Raw genomic sequence first — 19499 nt, forward strand, 5'->3', positions numbered from 1 at the left:
GCCCGCCACGGGTTTTGTGCCCTTGCCGAGGCACAGGGTCTGTGCCCATACCTATACCAAGATAGGTATAAACCAAAAAGCTGTGCCCATGGGTATGCCGCGGCTATACCCGCACCCATTTAGGGCTCCTAAAGGAATAAAGGAATGCGAATATACGGCATATTCATATTCGCACTCCGTGAATATGAATAAATGAATTTTTATTCGCGCGAATAAACGTATTATTCATATTCGCATTCATATTATTCATATTCTGTTATTTATCCGCATTAACACTTTATCCGTTACAACAGTTTTCGTATTACCGAAATACGCTTAGGGGGTCAATTTCAGAATGCCCACCTCATCGGCGATGTTGGACAGGAGCATTTCATTTGCAGATATACGTTAGAATCTAAGACCCGATTATATTAGTTTTTGCAGACTTGATATCCTATTGTGCATCAATTAGAGGTATGCTATTCACACACACAAAATATCTCAATGTGGAATCTTGATGTTTGAGTCAAAAAGAGCACTTGATATTATATATATTGATGACCTACCTTTACATCATCTTGGCAGGTCTATTTTAAAATGTTCGCTAGCTTCTCTGATTCCATCGCGATTCAATTCAAACTTCGTCCACGCAATAGGTACAGCGAATGACACGTAGAAACGCGTTTGGCTCATAGTCTTAAGCTTCCGATAACCCTAACTACATCTTGTTTACGCTTTATGTTATGAATGGCGCGCTGCAGAAATCAAGAAGAGATCTATCAATTTTTCACGCCAGAAAGGGTATATAAAGCGCGAACAAAATCGCGATTGCTCACAGTAATCCCATTCCCAAGCCCTCCTTCCAGCATCGCCTGCTGGTTCAAGTAGCCCAAGGTACGCGTTGCTTTATTGCCGTGGCCGTTTCATATGCTCATCCCAAAAGGCTTGTAGCATGACATCTACACCAAATCCCTTCTCGCGGAGGACGCGTGGTCTTCCACGCCGGGACTATAATGCTTTACACAATGGCCTGGTCTCATCACCTTCCGAGCAATCCGAGGAATCTATTTGTGAAATAGGAAGACCGTACTCTCCAGAGCCCTCCTCGTCTGTAGACACCGAGGAAATACCCCGATCTAAACGGTCTTACTGTATGCCCAGCTCTTCACCCCACCCGATTGATCTGGCATTGTCGGATAGCACGAGCAATGCGAGTAGCCCGCACCCGCATAAGAGCCGAAAAATCAAGTCATATTCCAGCTGGACCATTGAGCACTTTTGGACCACGGAACTGGACAACACTTGGTGTCGGCAGGGTGGTCCACCGAAGAAAGACCGACTGCTAGTTTGCAAGCATTGTAACTGGTCCTCTAGGGATTCGGCGCGCTATGGTTCCACATCGAATTTATCGGTGCATCTCCAGACTAAGCATCGCATCAAATCCGGGACCCACTCCATGTTCTTGCCCACTGCGGAAGGGAATCTTGATCAGTTTTTCGAGTTACCGAGGAAACACGTTGATGTTGGAAATGCACTAGTCCAATGGGTCATCCAAACCAGACAGCCTTTCACAGTCGTGGAGCATCCCGCGTTCAAGGCGCTTATTGAAGCGACGGGGGCTAAATTGCCCATCAAGACCGCTGATACCCTTTGCAACAGAATCAAGGAAGCATTTCATTTGACTAGGGCTTGTGTGAAAGACGAGCTTGCCAGGAGTAGTCGGACGCTCGCACTCTCTCTTGACGTTTGGACGTCAGAGAATCAGATTGCGATAATGGGTATCATGGGTCATTGGATCTCACCCGAGTTTGCAAAGAGAGAAGAGCTCCTTGAATTCACCGACATCAATGGACCGCATTCTGGCGAAAATCTAGCGGAGATTGTGTTCAAGCTGCTAGAGGAACTTGACATCGCGCCCAAGCTCCTGACCATCACAGGGGATAATGCAAGCAACAATGGGACCCTCTGCGATAGCCTCCATGAGGAGCTCCTTAAAAAGTACGACAATGATGATGACCGCTTTCGCATTAGGCCTTTAATGCGGTTCCGTGGACGGCAGAGCTTCATTCCTTGCCTTGCCCATATCCTCAATCTAATTTGCAAGGACGTGCTAGCTTCTTTAAAGGCTGGCTCGGCTCGAGAAGCGAAGGCGATGCTGGACGACATGGCCATCCATACTAGTCCAGTATTCAACTCCCTTCACAGCACAAAGGGTGCAATTATGAAAATCCGACTTCTGACCCTTTGGATCGCCCGCAGCCCACAGCGCCGCCAAGATTGGAAAGAAGTGTCACCCGGCAAACAAGTCAGTTATGATGTTGACACCCGATGGAATTCGACTTATATCATGATTCAGGATGCACTTCGGCTGCAAACTCAGCTCGGACAATTTGTTCGGATACATCCAGAAGTGCAGGCCCTTCAGCTCACCGATGACGAATGGTCAACGCTTCAGCAAGTGGCGAAGATTCTCAAGCCATTCTGGGATCACACAAACGCCGTGTCAAAGGCTCGTCCGACAATTGTGGAAAGTCTACCGATTTACTGGAGCTTGGACGACTTGTTAAACGATGTCCGGAATGCAGAGGGAGATTTTGAAGACGTTAACATTGAAATTCGAGATGCAGTGGAAAGAGGGATTCGAAAGATGAATAAGTTTGCGAGGAAAATGGACGACAACCTTCTTTACTACGTCGCTTCCGTTTTGGATCCGCGAATCAAGTCGTCCTTGATTGTGTCGCAGATGAGTGAGCAGGATTCGGGGCTCATTGTTTCTCAAGTGCGCAACTTCCTTAAGAAAGAATATCCTCCAGAGGCAGTTGTCTCACATGAATCTGAGCATTCACGTCCACCGGGGATGTCGGAAACAATGTGGAGAACTCTGCGCAAAGTCCAGCCGGCTCAAGGGAGTCTAACATCCGACATTGATAAGTATCTGGACTCACCACCGGTGAGCTGGTCCCACCACATGATCGGCGATGCGGACGAAGAATGGGTCTTGAAATGGTGGAGGGCTAACAAATTTAATTTCCCGCTCATGGCAAAAGCCGCTCGCGACTACCTAGCGATCCCCTCTGCAGAGGTCGGTATTGAACGTGAGTTTAGTAATGCTAGAGATGTGTTGGGCCTCCGCAGACACTGTCTGAATGCGGAGACTATGCGATGGTTGATGCTATTGAAAGAACGGTATTCAGCATAGATATCCTGTGATTCACAGTTCAATGGCTCGTATGTATTATGCTGTGTAAATAGAACGCATGAATATTGATGATGTATTGGGATGTAACGAGGCGAATGGAAATGTATGGTATCTTTGTATTTTAATAAATATGAATAATTCATTTATTCCTGAATTGTTGAGATAGGATTGATTGTATTGAATTCTATCTATCTGGTCGGAGGTGGGACTCCTCATCTATTTATGTTTCTTGATGATCCCCACCACAAGGCCTTGATCCCCGTGATACTCAACACTATTCATGAATAAATGAATAATTCATATTTATTCGTATAATAAAATACGATACATAACCATTCATTTCATTACTTCCCAATACATCTATCAAGCTCATATACACTGGTCCATACAAGTTACATACGAAACTTGAGCACTTCATCAATGAATTTACATGCATGTACCGCCCTCACATTCTGTCTGGTACTGCCCTCTCAAGAGCATCAACCATCGCATAGTCTCCGCGTTCAGACAGTGTCTTCGAAGACCCAAGACATCTCTAGCACTGCTGAACTCGCGTTCAATCCCGACCTCTGCCGAAGGGATGGGGAGATAGTCGCGAGCAGCTTTTGCCATGAGTGGAAAATTGAACGCGTTAGCCTTCCACCATTTTAGGACCCATTCTGTGTCTGCATCGCCGATCATATGGTGGGACCAGTTGACCGGCGGGGAATCCAAATACTTATCAATATCCGACAAAGAGGCCTCTTTGGATGGCTGGACTTTGCGCAGAGTCCTCCACATTGTTTCTGACATCCCCGGTGGACGTGGTAGGTCAACTTCTCGGGAAACCAATGGCTCTGGGGGATACTCTTTTTTTAAGAAATCCCGCACTTGAGAAACGATAAACCCTGAATCCTGTTCGCTCATCTGAGACACAATCAAAGACGACTTGATGCGCGGATCCAGAACAGAAGCCACATAGTAAAGAAGGTTGTCATCCATTTTTCTAGCAAACTTGTTCATCTTTCGAATCCCTCCTTCCACCGCATCGCGAATTTCAATACTCACATCTTCTAAATCCCCCTCCGCATTTCGAACGTCATTCAACAAGTCGTCCAAGCTCCAGTAAATCGGTAGACTTTCCACAATTGTTGGGCAAGTCTTTGAGACGGAGTTTGTGTGATCCCAGAACGGCTTGAGAATCTTAGCTACTTGCTGAAGTGTCGACCATTCGTCAGCGGTAAGCTGAAGAGCCTGAACTTCTGGATGTATCCGAACAAATTGTCCGAGCTGAGTTTGCAGCCGAAGTGCATCCTGAATCATGATATAAGTCGAATTCCATCGGGTGTCAACATCATAACTGACTTGTTTGCCGGGTGACACTTCTTTCCAATCTTGGCGGCGCTGTGGGCTACGGGCAATCCATAGCGTCAGGAGCCGGACTTTCATGATAGCTCCTTTTGTGCTGTGAAGGGAGTTGAATGCTGCTCTAGAATGGATGGCCATGTCGTCCAGTATCGCCTTTGCTTCTCGAGCCGAACCAGCCCTTAAAGAAGCTAACACATCTCTGCAAATCAGATTGAGGATATGGGCAAGGCAGGGAATGAAGCTCTGTCGTCCACGGAACCGCATTAGAGGCCTAATGCGAAAGCGGTCATCCTCATTATCATACTTATTGAGGAGCTGATCGTGCAGGCTATCGCATAGCGTCCCATTATTGCCTGCATTGTCCCCTGTAATGGTCAGGAGCTTTGGCGCGATGTCCAGTTCGTCAAGCATTTTCAACACAACGTCCGCTAGATTCTCTCCAGAATGTGGTCCATTGATCTCAGTGAACTCGAGAAGTTCATCGCGTTTGTCAAACTCGGGAGAGATCCAATGACCAATGATACCCATGATCGGAATCTGATTTTCCGACGTCCAAACGTCAAGGGACAAAGCCAGTGTCCGGCTACTCATCGCAAGCACCTCTTCCACGGAAGCCCTGCTTGAATGGAATTCCTCCTTGATTCGGTTGAAGAGAGTATCAGCCGTCTTGATGGGCAACGTGACCCCCGTTGCTTCAATGAGTGCCCTGAAAGCCGGATGCTCTACCACTGTAAAAGGCTGTTTTGTTTGAATGACCCACCGAACTAGCATTTCTTCAACGCCAGCCTTCTTTCTCGGAGACTCCAAGAACCGATCGAGGCTTCCTTCAACCGCGGGCAAGAAGATGGATTCGCCCCCAGACTTGATACGATGCTTGGTCTGGAGGTGCACCAACGAATTTGAAGTGGAGCCATAGCGCGCTGAATCTCTGGAGGACCAGCTGCAATGTTTACAAATCAGCAGTCGATCTTTTTTGGGTGGGCCACCTTGCCGACACCAAGTGTTATCCAGATGTGTGGTCCAAAAGTGCTCAATAGTCCAACTAGAATATGACTTGGGCTTTCGTCTTTTATACGGGTGCGGACTACTCGTATCGCTCCTGCTCTCTGAAAAGACAGGATCAAGCGGGGAAGGCGAGGAGTTAAGCAAAGAGTAAGACCGCTTCGATTGAGGTCTGTCTTCCAGGTCCCTAGACGGAGAGGGCTCGGGAGAGTAAAGGCGTCCTGTTTCACAGATAGATTCCTCAGATTGCTGTGAAGGCGAAGAAACCAGGCCATTATGTAGAGCATTATAGTCCCGACGTGGAAGACCGCGCGTCCTCCGCATGGACAGTTCGGGTGTAGATGCCATGCTACTATTTCCTGGTATCAGTATATCAAAGCGGTATAGACGATGATGTATAACATACCTTGAGCTATCTGGGCTGGGGTAAGAAGCTGATAGGGGGCTTGAGGATAGGAAGATTGTTAACATGCCCATTCATGTTCGGGCTTTATATGCTCTTCTTGACGTGGAAAGTTGATAGGTCTCTTTTGTCTTCTCTGCAACGCGATATTGATGATTTTGAACGTAAACAAAATGCAGCCAGAGTCATCGAAGGCTCTGGATCATGAGGCAAACGCGTTTTCACGTGCCATTTCTCAGGACTAATATATGGACGGAGTTTGAAATGAATCGAGCTTGAATCAGGCGAGTGAGCAGATCTATTCAATTCATTGCCCAAGTTGATTCGCAATTGGGCTTTTAGATATATATAATGCTCATGGATCTTCGTGGTCGGAGTCAGATTTCTATGGATAGGCACCTACGAATGAGTATCAAATCTCCAAAAAGGTCAAATATGGCACATAATACTGGTCAAAACCTGTATTAACAGGTTTAACCTTCTAACATACGTTCGCAACGGGAGATTCACAGTCCAGCGTTGCTAATGAATCCATGGCATTGTGAAATCGACCTGTCAGCGCATTTCGGTAATACGATAACCGCTGTACCGGACAAAGTCTTAATGCGAAGAAATTTCACGATATGAATAATATGAATGTGAATATGAATAAGGCGTTTATTCGCATTCCTTTATTCCTTTCGGAGCCCTATTGTAACAGCATCTCTTGAAGTGAAATAGGAGCTACCTGATGGGGATAATACTCACGAGGACCGGGATGCGGTTGCGCTTACGGAGTAAGTTTTGGAATCTCGCACAAAGTGCAGCTTGCATGAATTTCTAACTGACTATGTGAAGTCTAGATCATCGACTGGAGTGAGGTCGTAACCGTCAGGAGCAAGAATATCGCGCTAACACTTTTCATAGGTCTGTGCAGAACTCAAGCCCCTCTATTTAATACCACAGCCGGAGGAACCACGCACCCACTAATGCAAGCCCGACCTGGCGCGCTCCACCCAGAAATCCAAGTTTTCCTGGTCTCATCCTTTCTCACCCCAGGTCCTCATTTTACGCCACCTCTCACTCACCCTCGGCTCACCTTCTTCCTGCCCTTGCGACCTTGGTCATGTCCACTTCTTTTTTCTTTTACCCCCTTTTAGTCATCGATTTTCTAAAAAAGAGAAAGGCAAATTTATCAAATACAAAAATGAAAGATATAATGGTTTCCTGCGCCAAGCCAGCGGTATCATAAAAATGGCCAAGTAGCTCTGTTGCAGTAACTATGTTTCTCCTTAACATTTATAATTTATCAATTTTTCCTTCCCCTACTCCAATATAGCTTGGGAAGCTTTACTGTCTGAATTTACTGTCTTCTCATTTTCTTTGTATATTTGTACCATACCAATAATGGACATACGTCAAATAAATCGGGGCGACTCCAGCCCTAGCTCTGAATCATTCCGACCAGAGTCGGACTATGATCAATCCGCTTCGGATACCGATGTCTCAATCCCGGAAAAGTCTCTCGCCCCATGGGGCAAAAACTGCCCGCGGGGCTTCCCCTTGTGTAAACGGAGGCACAGCCGAAAGTCATCCAGTGGCTCCAGTAGCGGATGAGCCGATGACGAGGAGCGACCTCGACATAAAAGACGGCAATTAACCCAAGGCTCTGAGAAACCGACGGAGGATGGGACATTATCCCCAGGATGGCAGCAAAGTGTCAATAAAATTTCTAGTGATACTGATAAAGAGGACTCTACAACGGATCCAGATATCGACTCGGATGATACGAACTGGAAGATGTTTCTTCGATATTATGCGCAGACGAATCGGAATCCAATGTCCGGGGAGCTTGGACGAAAAATGAGAAAGATTTGACCGCAGACTTCATGCGCTGAACGTATTGCTGACCTAAGGATATGCAACAGAGTATACGAAAAATCGTGAGAGACAAGAAGTTGAGGACGAAAGAAAAGGAAAAGCCACCGCTGCATATCGAAGATGTGGTAACCTTACAAATAACAGTTCTTCGGACAATGGAGAAACCGTTCTATATAGGCCTCCAACGGATACAGCAGTGTCTCTACAATGTGATGGCTTACTGTAAATCGGATCAGTGCGATGCGACACCTCCAATACCAGCACCTGGAGTGCTCGCTTCAACGCGATCCAAAAGGGGGACCGCCCCGAATTGTACTTGAAATTACATACGAGTTTGCTAAATCGTACTTCGGTGTCACGCAGGGGTATGAAAAGAGATGCACGATTTAGAGAGGACTGTCACTGATCGCCATTAGGAACACCTTTATCATCCCAGAAACTCTTTACGATCCGTCACTTATCTTGAGGCCGCATGAATTCTTGCTCGGCATTTTGTTCGATGACGACGCTTTTCACGCTCCGGGAATAAAGTCCATGGAGGACCTGAGGCGTCTCTGGCCAGAGAATGGCCGACAGCAGTTGCTATTACCACTTAAAGCAGAGAGGGCCAACCATTACGTATTTTGCAAGGTCCAGGCAGTACGGAACGTCGTCGGATTATCCGTGACCAGCCGATCTCGAGTGCGATCTTAAGCAAGCAATACAAAACCTTTGGGGAAATTACAGGGTTCCCGAATCTTTATACACATTCGAACCGATATGGCGGCGGAACAATCCTTAACCAAAGCAGTAAGTTTGCTTACTGTTGGGCTACACCTCAAAAAAAAAAAAAAGCGAAAAGATCCAGCTGACCATACGCAGGCGTCGTGAGCGATGCCCAGCAGAATCTCATTATGAAACATGCCAACATCCGAACCTTCTTAAAGCATTACCTCCCTCTTCGTATCGGCACAGACATTCAGGCTTTGATGAGAGGCCTCGAGCCAGACTCAGCAATGATGCGAGCAGTCACCCGTATGGGAAGATGGATAGACACTCGACGGCCTCGCGAGCTTACAGATCATCAGAAAGCAAGCGTTGAAGAGATAGCGGAGTTACAGGATGCTATCCGCAAACGTGATATGTTCTCTTGCAAACTTCAGCAGACTTATAAAAGGAGACGCAAAGACAAAGCTAAACTTGAGAAACTGAAGAGAAATGTCATCAATACGCGAAACAGATTGCTTTACGATCCTCGCAAGCGTGTGAGAGAAGGGTTCGATAGCAGTCAAGCAGTCAAAGATATCGAGCGACAACTTGCCAAAGGCGCTGTGGCTTATGATGATCAAACCAAAGAGATGCTGCGGGTTAGGGAGAATATGCTGCCCGCAGCAGATCTTTCCCTTAGAAAAGTTGATGACATGGCCGACTTCTGGCTCTCTGGGAGCAGAGTGGAAGCGAAGAAATGAGGCAGTTGAAGCTGTTCGCATGTACTGCAGAGTACGAGAAGGGGGCCCTCGAAGAGGACGACGTCCGAAAGAGGCCGGTGCAGTCCAAAGAATCATATCGGATGACGCTGATAAACTAGCCACCACACCGGCTGAATTGCCAGACAGAACACGAGAGAAAGCTTTAAAGAAGGCAGAATGGCATATCCAGATGGCGAAGAAGCCTCTTGGATGCTTCCAATGCCACGGAAACCTGGGTGAATCGGATGAATGTCGTATGAAACATTATTCCCGACACAAACACCTTCTGCGCCATTTTAGAGATACACACTTTGATGATCGTCACTGTCACTATTGCAACAGATCGGTGGATCACGAGAAGGGCCTACGACGACATGCACATGAGGTGCATAGACTGAAAACCTAGATAAGTCCATTTGACTAGTGCTTATGGTCGGAATCACTTGTGAGAGGGTGCAAATTGAGTGTGGTTTTTCGTTGATACTTTTTGGCATAATGTAGATCGCCCATCTGACTGCCTAGTGAAGTTTTGTCATTCGTGGCCCATACAAGGAATCCTGGAATCCATTCTCCCTCCATATGCACCCATCAAGAGGCACCAGGGCATTAATCGCATATTGATTCGCTAGCAGACAACCAGCTCCAGTCGATAACGAAAACAGCTCCCTAGTTTTCTCAGAACCCACTGCTATGGCACTAGTCTCGAACTTGGTAAATGATACCACTAAAATCACGCGTCTCCTTCCTCACGCGTCCAAAATTTAGATTTATCAACTTGTTTTGGTTAGGGTCTTGCTCGTGCATTTCATGTCCATATATGGTCTGATTATAAATACACATTTACAGGGTGAAGAGGTTCTCAGCGCGGATGATCATAAGTACACGAAATGCGGCTAATTGAAATGATCTGCTTGTGTAAGGGTCACAGTGACATCACCACAGAACCCCAGAGACTTATAAAGCTCCAGAGTGGATTCGAAAGAGGAGTCAACTGCAGAGAATTTTGAATATTTGACCACCACCAAGCACGTTTAAAACATAAGATATGGTACCGTGAAGGCAACACTACAGGTAGCTTACCTGGCAATACAGATCGATATTTTGCTTTTGGCCCCCTTCAGACCCACCCCGCTAGTCCAATTAGTTTGGACTACTAGTTTGATTACCCGAAATGGAAATTCCCCTCAACCCGTCACACGTAAGATCGAGGGGCATCTCACGTTTCTAATGATTTCCTGCCTCATTATCAACCACCCTTCTACAATCTATACTTCCAAGGTTCACAATGGTCACCTTCAATCCCTTCTCTCTTAGCTCATTGGACCATGCTCTTCTGGCTGTATACATTCCCCAGAATCTGTGCTTTCGCACAACAAACCATCAACAATGCCTCTCACAACTTCAAGATGGCATCAAGCTTCTCCTAGATAATCTACCATTCCTCAGTGGAGAAGTAGTTCCCTGGACTGATAGTTGCGCCAAGCCGGGAGAAATGCGTGTTCAGCCGGGGACCACCTTTGCGGGAATCCCCATGTTAACAATCAAACACTTCAAAGATGTCATCTTGCCGCCAGTGCTTATCGAGGGTGGCGGATCATCGCAAACCGACCAGGCTGTTGCGGCTCTCGATGGCGAATATTTCCCTCTGCCGCTGATTTTGCCCCCATCGGAGCCACGACCTGTTATGCGCTTACAGGCAAATGTCATGGCTGATGGAGTGATCCTGTCCATGGCATTCAGTCACTCAGTCTTTGACGGAACGGGCACCGGTCGTATCCACGAGATGCTAGCAGAGTGTTGCCGCGCAGCAGCGACGCAGACTTCACCAAATCTCCCAACCGACGAAAAGAAAGAAGAATTGCTGCGACATGTTTTGACTACAGCCGGCGAGGGAGAGCATCCGGAAATTGACCACTCGGGAGAAGTTGGACAAAGCTATGCCTACGAAAGTAAAGAAGATGGTGAAGCTGGGCAAGCTGAATCGATGGAGCTCCTTGGGACCGGACTTGCAACTCGGGCGTTTATTCTCTCACCGGAGAAGTTGGAACGTCTCCGGAAAGCCTGTTCCGAGTTACTGCCTCTTTTAACTCGCCTATCAGCGAAGGAGCAAAAGGAATGGCCCACATTTCTTTCATCGAACGATGTTCTTACAGGTGCTTTTGCATTCTGTATAGAGAAGGCCCGCAAAGAAAACGGTATCGACATGTCTTCCAAGTCTCGCCATTTGACCTTTGCAGTCAACTTTCGCAAACGCCTTCAGGCTATCCCAGATTGTTATCTGGGCAATGCAGTCTTTCCATCTCGTATTTATTTCCAGCTCCCAACAGATAGCGATGTCGATCTTGACACGCTGGAGAACTCGCTCGATCTGCAGCCCCTGCAGGAGTCTGGAATAAACGTGCGGGATCTGTTGGAAATTGCCAACCAAGCCTTCCAATCCCGTGTTGGAATCTCATCCTATGATGACGCATTCCTGCGTAGCTTCATGGCATTTATGACCAAGCAAGAAGACTACGAGGCTACGAACCTTCGTTACGGGAACTTAATTGCCTCGAGCTGGCGGGATCTCAAAATCAATTCTCTGGATTTCGGTCCTGGCTTGGGCCACGTTGATAACTTTGAGCTCAATATTGGCGTGGCTGATGGAGCTATGACTGTGTTACCGGAGGTGAAACGGGATCTCTTGGCAACAAAAAAGAAAGCGCCATGGGATGTTCGTGTTTCTCTCGCAAACCAGACAATGGGAAGTTTCCAGCAAAACACGCTGATTGCGTGGCTGGCCGACAAAATTGTTTGAACATTATGTCTATTTGGGCGAGCATGTCAGATCCAGCATCAACATGAGATTTTCGCCGTTGAAAGTCTGAATATAGCCAAAGCGGAGAGATATTTAGGAAGCGCGCGAGTTTTCAAGACTTCATTAATCAAGTTCACACATTTGAATGTTTAAAATGTATCAATTGGTCTATATGCATGGATAATCACCTCATTGCTAGTGTAGTGTGGCCCTTGGAACTCGAGACCATGCCTGTAGATTGATGGAATTTTAAGGCTCCCAGATTCCTGATCTGGGTTCCAGGGTTTCCTTATCCCCAGGACTCCCATCTGACTCCGCTTGTAGGCTATATGTAACTAAATAGTGAAGGCCAAGGGCACTTGAGGGAAACTTTCACTGGCACTATGTATATAGACTCGTGTTTTAAAGCTCATTCAACGATAGGCCAAATGAATTATGGTAGTTAGCAAACTAGCGATTATATGGAGGGACCCTGAGAGGCGGGATTCCGCGGATTACTAAGTTTTAAGAAGTACCTGAGAGAGATATGGCAATTTAGAATGTATTGGGAATCGTAACTAGCTAACAGGAGGTATCTGGGGAGGACAACGAACACAATGAGACCTAAATACTCTTAGAGTCCACGCGCTGCCAAGGCATTCTTGAGAGTCTGCTGGAATTTTGGAACATAGTCAGGCCCAATCATCGTATAGTGCTCTCCGCCAACCTCATGGTATCTGACTTCATTGCGAGCAAAATCCACCCAGTGATTCAACTTTGTGTTGCGATATTCCTCACGCGTCTTGGCAACGACCTTCAAAGGCTGGCAATAGAAGATATCCATACCAGATACAGATCCTGAAGGCTCATATTCCCAGCCAATATTCTGAAGAGCAAATGAAACATTGACCCAAGTGGTGAGAGACTCTTGCGTCAAAGCAAGATCTACAAGGCGCTCGGGATCACTCTCTGATAGAACCATAGCAACCTGATCCGATCCTTCCACGTTGTCAGCCTTGATTTCCAAGGTGAGTTCTTCGGATCGCTCTTCGGTAATCAGACCACAGAAATGAGCGATGTGCATCAGACCTCCGGTCCAATCTAGCTGCTGCATTCGTGTTTTGATGTGAGGTGGCAGATTGAATGAGCCAACGAACTGGACTGTATCGCCATTCGCCTCTAGAAGCTTGGCAATTTCAAAGGCAACCATGCTGCCGTATGAGTAACCGGCAATTGCGTATGGGCCATGAGGTTGCTTTTCCTTCAATGCGGCGTAGTAACACTGCAGAACATCATCCAGGTCTCGGAAAGGCTCTTCGCCGGCGTTAAACCCGCGAGCACGCAGGGTATGGATTGGTCGATCAGGGAAATATTGAACAAGTCCAAGGAAGACCAGGATTTCACCGATACCGGGATGGATCAACCAGAGAGGAGCCTGAGCGCCGGCATACTGGAGAGTCACGACTGGGTCATATTGAACTGGACCAGACTCGGATTGCAAGAGCTTCTTGATAGCAACACCCAATGACTGAATGGTGATATTAGTCATGACTGTGATCATGGGGATCTCCGGAATGCCGAACTCCCTTTCACAGGCCACCTTGAGACGGATAAGGTCAACAGAGCTCATACCCGCGTCAAGGGTGGGGGTGTCGATGCTAATTTGAATATCTTCAAGTCCCAGGGTGGTCAACAAAAGTCGCATCAGCGTCTTCTCAATCTCGGTTTGTGGGGCTTGGAAATTGGCCTTTTGGTGAGCTTCAATGAGCTGAGAGTTTAGCTCTTCCTGATCACGGTATTGACCCTGGTACAATGATTTCTGGATCTTGGTACGTGACAGCTTTCCAAGAGTTGACTTTTCCAATTGGCCAGGGGCGAGTGGCAGGACACAGGGGCGAGTTCCGGTAAATAGGAGAACGATCCGGACGACGGAGTGGAGGGTCTGCAAACGCGATGCGACATCATTGGGCTCATATTCATGTTGGTAAACGACGAACACTTCTTCTGTGGGGGAGCCCTGGGAACGGTGGGCAAAACAGGCAATGAAATGTGGTGCCACGCCTGGAATCCGAGATTGCTCAATAGCGGTCTCAATCTCATGTGGAATGTACTTCACACCGTTGATATTGATGAGATCCTTTGATCTTCCGATGAGTCTGAGATGGCCATTGTCATCGATGGAGGCCAGGTCACCGGTTTTGAACCACCCGTCGTCGGTAAATGCTTCACGTGTCGCCTCTTCATTGTTGAAGTATCCTTGAAAGACAATAGGACCACGTAGCTCAAGAGATCCAGTGTTTGTGGGAGCGGATTCTTCAATAAGATAATCCGCATCTGATGAAATTGGCAAAACCCGCATTTGAATCCCAGGGACGCAATCACCAAGGCCGGCAAATTCTGCACCCGCCTGAACGTCACATTCAGGGCAAGACCGGCTGTAGATAGATCCAGCACATGTTTCAGTCATTCCAAACCCAGGCATAATCACATTTTTGTTCGTGACCCCAAGGTTCGCAAGTTGCTCCGCCACGCGAAAGCATGTTTGAACTTGGTTTGCTTCTCCACCAGAGATTATGTAAAGAAGGTGTTGTAGATCAATGCCTTCAAGATCCGCGGGGGATGCAGTTTCCAGCTCCTTCTGGAGCTTGGCCAGGAAGAACTGCGGAGCAAAAGTCTTGACCACGCGATATTTCGATAGAAGTCGCAGGAAGTATAGGGGTTTTGGAACGATGTTCGCTGCTGGAACATGGACCTGGTCAAATCCACAGAACATGGCAGACAGGTGAATTTCCGTCAAGCTAGCAACATGATCCATGGCAACCCAGTTGAGGAATGTGGAACGTTTTGGTGATGGGGCCCAAGCTGCCTTGCCTTGAACAGACGCAAAGATCTGCTCATGCGACAAAGTAACTGCTTTGGCATTTCCAGTACTTCCAGAGGTCAACATGAGGGCCGCAATTCCATGGAGAGACGTTGTCCCAAAAGACACGCGCGGGTTGGATGTAGTGTCTGTGGATGATGAAGATTGGTTGTTGGGGCTCTCGATAGTCTCGACAGGAACGATTCGAAGTGATTCATTGTCCATAAAATCTTTCTTGGCTAGTTCCTCATCGGTAATGACGAGTGGGTCAAGAAGCAACTCCTTGAGGTGATTAAAATGCGAGATGCGGCCCTCTCTGCTGTTGACCAGTGGTGTTGACAAGCATGGAATATAGCAGGCCATTATAGAGGCCCAAAACCAGATAATGTTGTTGAGTTGGGTATCGAAGTGAATCAAGGTGATGCTTCCAGGGGGAGACATATTGCAGAGGCGAAGCATGGATGCCTTGTGGCCAGCCAGAGTTTGGAGATCTCTATAGCTCAGCCATAGCGGCTTTGCTTGGTCTCCGGCTGGATAGCACATCATACCGCTCTCTCCATCGGAGCAGTTGTCAAAAAGAGAAAGAATATGAAGCTCTCCTTCGATGGATCCCATGTTGTGTGTAGTGTTTGGTATCTTGAAGTCAAATGAGCTGAGTATAATGAAACTGAAGTTTAAAAATTATTGAGAATGAGCTTTGCAAAGAGTAGAAATGGAAGCTTGATGGCTAGATATTGGGAAGCTTTGATGCACGGGAATGTCTTGGCTTTATAGTGCGCAGGAACCAACAGTCAACATCCCACGAATATGGTCCCTCCAACCACATCGCTCGATTGACTGACAGATGTGCCTGTGTACACACAGGTGGAATTACTTGGGTAGAAAATCAGCCTCTAGTGACTAGATAGATGCACACATGTGTATGGATCCTTGGGAAAACTTGGGGGCCAGAAAATAATGCAACGTTTTTATCCGTTTTTCAGCTCATTTGCACCTCAAGATTGCCATTGAGCCTAAGAAGCCCATGCCAGTTCTTGGGGCCGATCGCACATTATCCCATTCACGGTACAATTGACGATGAGTTGGTAGTTATTGTCTACTATATTTGGTGGCTCCGCTTGAGCTCTGGTGGTTGACCGAGGCTCTTCTTTCTCGCATTGAATAGTACTCCGTATCGCCCCTAAAATAGGCCACCCAGGCGAGCATGGGGTGGAGAAATACCCCGGCAGATTCATCGGCTGACGCAAACTGCGGAAAGAAATGCAAATTATGCCTATCTTCCTACAACACATGTGCCCGTCTTCACAAATAGTGCCGCAGTTCTCGGGGCTGGCAATTGTTCCAATGTGGTGAGAATCATGCCTTGAGCCGTGGGGTTGGGTCTGCCAAAGCTCCTACCATCCATCAAGCAAAATCGGCCTTGCTCCACCTCATCGTCTGCCAAACCTTGTCACGTCATCCAGTGTGACTCGAAAATTCAAGTTTTTCCTTGTGAAGAGTTGAAGCGCTAACCCGGATGTAGTATGTGATGAGTCTTGGTGTGTGGGTCTAGTCACCCACTAATCTCAGGCTACTGTACTAGACTCCATACGGAGCGGCAGGATTGTCCAATTTACTTCCAAGGATCAATGATTCAATTGGCACGCACTCCTATTTAATATGGGTCATGGCGTTTTGCTTTTTTTGTTGTGAAGATATGCCGCAGCCACAGCCTTATCCCTGAAGACCGAGCTTCCTATGCGAACAGCGATTGGCTCTATTCCAGAATCCTGCCGGAAATCCCCCTAACCACCCATATGAAGCCCCGCATCTCTTCTAATTTTATACCAAATTCCCCTCCGAGGTTCTTCAGGGTCGGTTGTTGATCAGTAACACTGGTGCATAGGTTCCTACACTTGGGTACCCACCATCTGGGCAGTCCCCTGTGTACTTTATTTGGCATATGTACTGTACGCACCGTAGATGATTAGCTCCACCCGCTCTTCTGTTTGCGCGTTCCCACCTGGGCATATGCGGGTTAGATTATGCAGTGAGCCTATTAATGTACTGTGCAGCCCACATGTATTCTTGCAAGGTTCCCAAAGTCGGAAGGACCGTAGGAAAATTACATACCAGGCCCCCAACTTGATCCTTCGGCCCCCAAGATTTGCTTTTTTCGCCCCACTAGTAGCTTAGTAGGGCCGCTACTGATGCTAAGGATGCAATGCTATGATTGGATCAAAGTGGGGGTTTTGGCAAGGTTAACTAACGAACGGGTAGCGGGAGCATTCAAATGATAATCGGCTAAGTGCCACCATTTGAATCCATCTTGGTTCTTGCATTGTTCATACATAGGTCTTTTCATTTTTCTTTTCAAGGTCTCTCATTTGCCATTCTTTAGGCAGACACCTAAGAAAGACAGAAAAGGAAAAAAAAATAAAACACGAGCAAACAAAGGAACCATGCATACTCAGGAAAGCTTGATACATCTCACCTACCAGGCCTCGGCTGCCATATGGGTATTTGTCGCCATAACGACTGTCATTTTCTTTATGAGAACCTACTCGAGGCTTTTCCTATCCAAAGATCCCATCAACTGGGATGACTTCATCATCTCACTCTCATGGGTGAGTACATCCAGCTGTCTAATCTCCAGCGGTTCTCAACCCAGACAGCCATGATATCATGTCTTGCAGTGTTCAAATACTGATTTTTTCTTCTATCATAGCCCTTGATGGTTGTTTTAGCGGTATCCTATCAAATAGCCCTCTCCACAGCACGAAAATCGACGGCGTCCGAGCTACCGGGAACCTACCCTACACCAGTCTTCTGGGCACTTTTCACAGATGCATGGGCATTCCTCAGCATCTGTATACCCAAGCTGGGTGTTGCTCTATTGCTCTCTCGAATGCTTCGCCCAAAGCGCTGGCTTAAAATCACCATGATCACATACTGTATCGTATTGGTGATCTTAGCCATCGTGGGATTTATTATCACTTTCACGCAATGCGACCCGGTCGCAGGACAGTGGAACCCGTGGAAATACCCAGAAGTCAAGTGCTGGAGTAGAAATATCCAGCTGGAATATGCGATCACAGTCAGCGGTAAGTGTTCCCGAGGTCTTCTCAACCCTTGGAAACTTTTGAACTGACTAATTTCGCAACATTAGCGATGTCTGCGCTCACGGATCTTGCCTTCTCCATCTACCCTGGAGTTGTGATTTGGAATTTGAATATGGCGACATGGAAAAGGGTCAACGCAGTGGCGCTGATGAGCCTTGGGTTTATGTAAGTTTTCAAGTCTGTCAATTATTGGGTTTACCCTGGGCTCGAATCTAAACCATATGAACCCATTGTAGTTCCTTTGCTTTTGCCATCCGAAAGCTTTACTCGAATACAACCCTTTTGGGTAACCCTGACATCATTACCCTTCTTTGTGAGTATCCTCAACGCCGTATCGATATCCCGAGAGATAAGTAATACTAACGCAAAATTCACTCCAGTCGATGCTATCCAAATCGGAATTTGGAATAACATTGAGAATGCCTTCGTGCTCAGTGCCGCCTGCCTCCCTGCCGTTCCACCAGTCTTCCGGGTGTTTCGAAATGCTGTCAAGACACATGTTTCGTCTCTTTCAGGTTCCCACAAAGAAGAGACGGAGACCGCAGGAACAGAATTGACGAGCAATAGCAGGCGTATCACGCTTAAAGAAGAGTTTAAGGTTAGCAGCGAAAGGCAGGTTAGCAGAGAAAGAAGGCCAGCAGAATTCGTCTAGACTTATGGCGAATTTTGGAAGGACGTGCGCCGAACTTGAAAAGTTTATGTACATTAATATGAGAAATGTCACTATATATATTGAAATGTTCATGAGTTTACCAGTCATTAATCAGAAGCTCGTGCTGTCAACTAGTGTATGTGTGCTAAAGGATATGCACCTACTAACACTTTGAATACATACCTGCATACTAGTATGCGTGTAGGTGTATATTGAAGCTACATGGAATCCACTGGCATGTGTGCCTAGGTATTGAACTTCAGATGCAACACTTGAGGACTCGGTACTTGAGAGATGACGCTGCCTGTGAATGATTCTCACAAGATCCAAGTTCAAATATATACCTATACCTAGATACTATTTACATATATGTAACCAGTTGAGTATAGACTTCATGGATAAAGGTACCTAAGTCACAGTAGCAAATATTACATAGGATCACTAGCATACACCAGTTTCAGAGTCAGAGTCAGGTTCAAGTTCAAATGATAATGATGCGTAACTTCAATCTGAAAATTGGAAGAACCGCGAAGGATACTGAAGGTGTGCCACCTGGGCAGTGTGCTGTAGAGCCAGCGGATGAATAGATGTGTACTATGCTTTGATCGGAATTATGGGCCTTCGTGCTTAGGCAGGAAACGAGGCTCCTGCACCGATGGATGTACATTCTGTCTCCAAGTTGTCATAAGTGTCCAGTTCAACCTTACACATGCAGTGCCTAGTCACATATACAACACACGCCAGTGTGTAAGTACATAATCTGCGCAACCTCCACACAACCATTCAATTTCCTTTTTGGTAGCGCCGGAGGGACCGTAAATTTGTGGGCTGATGGGCTGATCGCCTTACACGAAACGTGCCCCACTCCCACT

General features: G+C 46.9%; 6 protein-coding genes across 6 annotated transcripts; 4 read left to right on the plus strand and 2 right to left on the minus strand.

The window, feature by feature from the left end:
- Positions 1 to 931: 931 nt before the first annotated feature.
- On the plus strand, positions 932 to 3178 carry N7478_010257 (uncharacterized protein; the record flags this gene model as incomplete). The annotated part of the gene is made up of 1 exon (XM_056926471.1): positions 932 to 3178. The coding sequence occupies one exon, from the start codon at positions 932 to 934 to the stop codon at positions 3176 to 3178; it is 2247 nt and encodes a 748-aa protein (XP_056775841.1).
- Positions 3179 to 3604: 426 nt separating this feature from the next.
- On the minus strand, positions 3605 to 5875 carry N7478_010258 (uncharacterized protein; the record flags this gene model as incomplete). Its single annotated transcript, XM_056926472.1, has 1 exon — positions 3605 to 5875. The coding sequence occupies one exon, from the start codon at positions 5873 to 5875 to the stop codon at positions 3605 to 3607; it is 2271 nt and encodes a 756-aa protein (XP_056775842.1).
- Positions 5876 to 8030: 2155 nt separating this feature from the next.
- N7478_010259 (uncharacterized protein) lies at positions 8031 to 9238 on the plus strand (the record flags this gene model as incomplete). Its single annotated transcript, XM_056926473.1, has 4 exons — positions 8031 to 8155; positions 8207 to 8368; positions 8431 to 8579; positions 8652 to 9238. 4 exons carry the CDS (start codon positions 8031 to 8033, stop codon positions 9236 to 9238), a joined length of 1023 nt encoding a protein of 340 aa, XP_056775843.1.
- A 1285-nt stretch (positions 9239 to 10523) lies between these two features.
- Positions 10524 to 12035, plus strand: fgaAT (fumigaclavine B O-acetyltransferase easN; the record flags this gene model as incomplete). The annotated part of the gene is made up of 1 exon (XM_056926474.1): positions 10524 to 12035. The coding sequence occupies one exon, from the start codon at positions 10524 to 10526 to the stop codon at positions 12033 to 12035; it is 1512 nt and encodes a 503-aa protein (XP_056775844.1).
- Positions 12036 to 12648: 613 nt separating this feature from the next.
- On the minus strand, positions 12649 to 15489 carry N7478_010261 (non-ribosomal peptide synthetase; the record flags this gene model as incomplete). Its single annotated transcript, XM_056926475.1, has 1 exon — positions 12649 to 15489. The coding sequence occupies one exon, from the start codon at positions 15487 to 15489 to the stop codon at positions 12649 to 12651; it is 2841 nt and encodes a 946-aa protein (XP_056775845.1).
- Positions 15490 to 17315: 1826 nt separating this feature from the next.
- On the plus strand, positions 17316 to 18627 carry N7478_010262 (uncharacterized protein; the record flags this gene model as incomplete). Its single annotated transcript, XM_056926476.1, has 5 exons — positions 17316 to 17480; positions 17582 to 17957; positions 18023 to 18140; positions 18212 to 18288; positions 18356 to 18627. The coding sequence occupies 5 exons, from the start codon at positions 17316 to 17318 to the stop codon at positions 18625 to 18627; spliced, it is 1008 nt and encodes a 335-aa protein (XP_056775846.1).
- Between the last annotated feature and the right edge of the window lie 872 nt (positions 18628 to 19499).

Source organism: Penicillium angulare, assembly GCF_028827245.1.
Source record: "Penicillium angulare strain IBT 27051 chromosome Unknown utg000007l_segment0_segment0, whole genome shotgun sequence".
Classification (NCBI taxonomy): domain Eukaryota; kingdom Fungi; phylum Ascomycota; class Eurotiomycetes; order Eurotiales; family Aspergillaceae; genus Penicillium; species Penicillium angulare.